Source organism: Bison bison, unplaced genomic scaffold (assembly GCF_000754665.1).
Source record: "Bison bison bison isolate TAMUID 2011002044 unplaced genomic scaffold, Bison_UMD1.0 scf7180017863988, whole genome shotgun sequence".
Classification (NCBI taxonomy): Eukaryota; Metazoa; Chordata; class Mammalia; order Artiodactyla; family Bovidae; genus Bison; species Bison bison.
In genome coordinates this window covers 127481-132505 of record NW_011494560.1, presented here as the reverse complement: position 1 = coordinate 132505, position 5025 = coordinate 127481, and the positions used below count along the sequence as shown (strand labels likewise).

General features: G+C 51.1%; 1 protein-coding gene across 2 annotated transcripts in view; it reads left to right on the top strand.

Moving 5' to 3' along the window:
- The first annotated feature begins 33 nt into the window (after nucleotides 1-33).
- Nucleotides 34-5025, top strand: part of GSTK1 (glutathione S-transferase kappa 1) — a 5326-nt gene continuing 334 nt past the window's right edge. Inside the window, exons 1-8 of one of the 2 annotated variants that reach the window (XM_010834015.1) lie at nucleotides 34-238; nucleotides 738-819; nucleotides 1020-1148; nucleotides 1473-1573; nucleotides 1748-1783; nucleotides 4155-4271; nucleotides 4586-4679; nucleotides 4958-5022. In XM_010834015.1, coding sequence (XP_010832317.1) covers nucleotides 167-238; nucleotides 738-819; nucleotides 1020-1148; nucleotides 1473-1573; nucleotides 1748-1783; nucleotides 4155-4271; nucleotides 4586-4679; nucleotides 4958-5007 — 681 coding nt within the window. In that variant the 5' untranslated portion in view covers nucleotides 34-166 and the 3' untranslated portion in view covers nucleotides 5008-5022. Of the gene's footprint in view, nucleotides 239-300; nucleotides 409-737; nucleotides 820-1019; nucleotides 1149-1472; nucleotides 1574-1747; nucleotides 1784-4154; nucleotides 4272-4585; nucleotides 4680-4957; nucleotides 5023-5025 lie in introns of those variants that run through there. The other variant, XM_010834016.1, reaches the window with a different exon arrangement.

Genomic DNA, 5025 nt, shown 5'->3' with positions numbered 1-5025 from the left:
GCGGGGGGGGGGGGGTTCCCCCGGGAGGAGGCGCCGCCCGGGTGGGTCGCGGGCGGTCCTCCCCGGAGGCCGAGAGCGGGGGCGGGGCCGCTGCGCGCTGCAGGAAGGACGCTGGCGCCGCGGGCTTCCGGGGGCTGAGTTCGCTTCGCGATCGCGCGTCTGCAGCATGGGGCCCGTTCCCCGAACGCTCGAGCTGTTCTACGATGTCCTGTCCCCCTACTCGTGGCTGGCCTTCGAGGTGACGCCGGGGAAGCAGCTTCGCCCGGGGCTTGGGGAGACAGAAGCAGAGGGAGGGGTCAGGAAAGAGCGCGGGGACCTCGGTCTCGTGAATTTCCTGGCAGTGCCCTACGCGGTTTCGGGCAAGCAGGTAGAGAGCCAGGACTGAAGGTCACTTTGTTGATGAACGGGGTATGATCGCTGGCTCCAGGTGGAACCTTTATGTCTTAAGGCTGGGGTTTCCCATACTGGCTTGGAAGATGAGCAGCTCCAAAGAATCCAGAATATAAGCCCTCCGATGTCAGTTTTGGGGGATGGGGTGCAGAACAGATAAAAACTGTCCACAGGAGCAGAGATCCTGGAATCGATAACTAGGAATTGAGAGAGTTTTGCCCTTTCAAACCAGATTGAGGGTGTCCTCCTAACCCTTTCTCCGAGCCTATAGCCTGGCTGATCAGTGCCATGAAACACCCTTCTCTCCCTCAGCCCTCTTCACTCTCCGTCTCCGCCCCTCCCTACAGGTCCTGTGCCGATATAAGAATATCTGGAACATCAGCCTGCAGCTGCAGCCGACGTTAATTGGAGGGATCTTAAGAGAGAGCGGTAGGAAGGCAGTGGCGTTTTTGTCGGGGATTTGAGGGAAGGCTCATTTCAAACGTCCAGGGGAGCGGCCCTTCCACTGGGTCTCCTTATTGGCGGCAGCAGCTAGTAATACGCCTGCTGCCTGAAACCCAGGTAGGTGCATCCGCGGTCTGGGACCCTCAAGTGATCTCTCATCAGTAAGCCCAACTTTCCCCTTGCAGGAAACCAGCCGCCAGCTATGCTTCCCCACAAAGCCGTATACATGAGAAGTGACCTTAGGCTCCTGAGCCAGCATCACCAGGTTCCCATCCACTTCCCCAAGGATTTCTTCTCTGTGATCCTTAAGAAAGGTGAAGAGAGTGGGATATGGATGGAGCATAAGGTTTCAGCAGTGGATTTGGAGATTGCAGGGCCAGAAAGGAGGGGTTCCGTTGATTTTGTTAAGTGAAGGAAGCTTTGGGAAAGCTCAGCATCAGAGCTGATCATGCAGAAGGTTGTAGAGACAGAAGGGGAGGGAGAGCAGGATGGATCAGTGATCAGAAATGCAAATGGAAGGCTGAGGGCGATGGAGCACTGGCGGGTGGGGGGCTGGGGGAGATGAGAAGGAGGAAAAACCTGGTCTTCATGGGAAACAAGCTAGAGGAGGCCCCCCTCTGAGTGCCTCTGCCCCACAGGAAGTTTGACAGCCATGCGCTTCCTCACTGCGGTGAAGATGGAGCACCCGGAGCTGCTGGAGAAAGTGTCCAGAGAACTGTGGATGCGTGTCTGGTCACGGGTGAGGGTTGGGCTCTGGGCACCAACTTTCAGGGAGACCCAGGATGACTTGGTGACCCTCCCCTAGGCCTAGAGTCCCAGGTCCTGCCCTCCTCCTTGTTCACTGACCTGGTTCACTGGCCTCCATCTCACCCCTCACCATGCCAACCTCTCGTACTGACTGTCCTCTTCCCAGGATGAAGACATCACGGAGCCCCCGAGCATCCTGGCTGTGAGTGTTCCCACTCCTCTCCTGGGGAATCTGAGGACAGTTGACCTCTGGGGGCAGAGAGGACATTGTTTATTATTGGGTGGAAAAGGTCATAGTTACCAGGGGAGAAAGGATGTTTGAGAGGCCAAATTACTAAACGGTTGGAACTAAGATTGTCGAAAGAATGTATCATGGGTGAAAAAGGAAACATGTATTTGATGAAAGAAGTCAGTAGGAGAGAGGTGGTACATGTGGGTACCTGCAGATGGGGAGCCTTGAAGTAGTGGCAAGTCTTGGCCCTAAAAACTGCAACACAAACCTCACTGTCACATCTAAGAGACATAAAAAACAGGCTTTGAAAAGACAAAGAGAGATAACTGACTCAAGCCAGAAATATTCAGAAAGTCCGAGTGAGAAAAGTGGAAATAGCTCCAAATGTCAAAACGTGTGCCAGCCATATTTAGATACAAAAAAGTTTTTCTGCAGGATTAAATCAGAAAATTCAACACCACATTTTTTCCCCTTAAGTTTTTTCCCCCCTTAAGCCACAAGGGTTTCCCTTGTGGCTCAGCTGGTAAAGAAACCGCCTGCAATGCAGGAGACCTGGGTTCAATTCCTGGGTTGGGAAGATCTCCTGGAGAAGGGAAAGGCTACCCACTCCAGTATTCTGGCCGAGAGAATTCCATAGACTAGTCCATGGAGTCACAAAGTGTCGGACCCGGACACGACGGAGTGACTTTCGCTTTCACTTTAAGTTTACAAAAGATAGCTGAGGCATATTCAAATGTAGTATATAAAATGACAAGTCACAAAAAAAGTTAAATGTGTAAAGCATGGCCAGTATATCCTCCTCAGTTTTCATTCCTGCAAAGTCTATGCATTGGCTTGCTTTTTCACTTAATATTTAATCATCATTTCCCATGTCATTTAAAACTGTTGGAGAGAATAATTGTTAGGTTCCACATAGCATTCCATTCAGTGGGTGTACTTGTTTACTGAACCAGTTCCCTGTTGTTAAGCACTTGGCCAAAATACACTTCTCTGATGTAACTGGGTCAAAGCCAAGAAGTCATGCCTGACTCCGTATTTCCCACTCCAGGTCAAGGGGGTCAGGTTGCAACACTTGTCAACCCCAGATGTGTATTAAAATCACTTGCAGCACCTGGACACTACCACCCAGAAATTCCATGTAATTTGTTTTCGAGGATGACATCCAAACTGAGATTTTCAAAAAAGCTCCCCCAGGATATTCTATTATGTGCAGCCAAAGTTGAGAATCACTGATCCCAGCAAACCCCAAAGTGAAACCTTTAACATTCTCTTGAAGCCAGACACTGGTGGCTGCAGCCATGTGCCCTGTCCAGAGTCCTCAGGAAATTCTATGCGAATTAGAGCCCAGCCCTTGGATTCAGGAATTCTGAGAAGTAGGAAGGCATGAACCCCCAGCTTAATGTCAAGGGACTTGGATTCTAGCATTGGCTCTGCTACTAACAAGCTCTTCAACACTGACCAAAATATGTACCGTTTCTGGACTGGAGGCTCCTTGCCTGTTTTGTTTTGGCTTTTTTAAATGTTTATTTATTTGGCTGCAGCAGGTCTTAGTTGTGACACGTGAACTTAGTTGCAGCATATGGGTTCTGGTTCCCTGACCAGAGATTGAACCCAGGCCCCCTGCACTGGGAGCACAGAGTCTTCAACCACTGGACCACCAGGGAGTCTTTCCTGACCTGTTAATGAAGTGGTTTGGAAGCTGGCCTCTCAAGATGCCCTCTGGCGCTCAGTTCAGTTCAGTTCAGTCACTCAGTTGTGTCCAACTCTTTGCGACCCCATGAATCGCAGCACGCCAGGCCTCCCTGTCCATCACCATCTCCCGGAGTTCACGCAAACTCATGTCCATCGAGTTGGTGATGCCATCCAGCCATCTCATCCTCTGGTGTCCCCTTCTCCTCCTGCCCCCAATCCCTCCCAGCATCAGAGTCTTTTCCAATGAGTCAACTCTTCGCATGAGGTGGCCAAAATACTGAAGTTTCAGCTTTAGCATCATTCCTTCCAAAGAACACCCAGGGCTGATCTTTAGAATGCACTGGTTGGATCTCCTTGCACTCCAAGGGACTCTCAAGAGTCTTCTCCAACACCACAGTTCAAAAGCATCAATTCCTCTGGCGTTAAATTTCTACATTTATGCCTCTTTGCCACCCGCTCTTTCTACCAATCTCATGATTTTGAAGGCAAAAAACATAGCCCCTCTTGGCAAAGATAGACCTCCACTCGTGGGTAGGTAAAAGTGCTGTGGATGATGTGGGGGCAGAAAATAAAATGACCACAGTTTTCTCCTGAGATTCCCACCTGCACTAACGCAGACACACTTGTTTTCCCCTCCACATCCCTTCAGGCTGCAGAGAAGGCTGGCATGTCCATGGAACAAGCCCAGGAACTTCTAGAAAGGGTCTCAACACCACAAGTGAAGAACCAGCTCAAGGAGACCACTGAGGCAGCCTGCAAATATGGGGTGAGCAATTCTGTCCCCACCCCTGTGCTGAGACAGAGAATCTTGACCAGGTCCCCAAGCTCCTGAGCAAAAGTTACTCCCCAACTGTGAGTCCTCCGAAATCTCCAAGATCACCCTCACCCTCTTCCTTCCTTTCCCTGGGCCCAAAGAAAGGAGGGAGAGTGCTGATAGTGAGAGAGGAGACAGAAAACTCTCCTTAGAACCCTGCAACCTCTCATCGAATACCTCTCAGACCAGTACTAACTTGCAGCCTTCAACCGCAGCCCTGAAACCACCACCTGCTCCATCGCCCTCCTGCCCTGTTACTTCTCCAGGCTTTTGGGCTGCCCGTCACTGTGGCCCACCTGCAAGATGAAACCCACATGCTCTTTGGCTCCGACCGGCTGGAGTTGCTGGCACACCTGCTGGGTAAGTTACACGTTCGTACTGACCTGCCCTTGAGCCCACCCCTGCATTATATCAGTTGCCCAGAAGGATGGATTCAAGAATAAAAAAAAAAAAATGTTCTAGGCACTTCTGATAATGGAACCTCATACAGAGGTAGGTGTGCTTGAGGTGGAGTGGGGAGGGGCCACCTTCTTCTGCAGGAGAGAAGGAAGCCTTCCAGACCCAGCACCCAGGAGCTCTTCCTGGAGAGAATCCCTGAGGGCTTGTGGACCCTCTGACTCGTGATCTTTTCTATTCAGGAGAAAAGTGGATGGGCCCTGTGCCTCCAGCTGTAAACGCCAAACTTTAAGCCCAAAGCCCAGAGGAA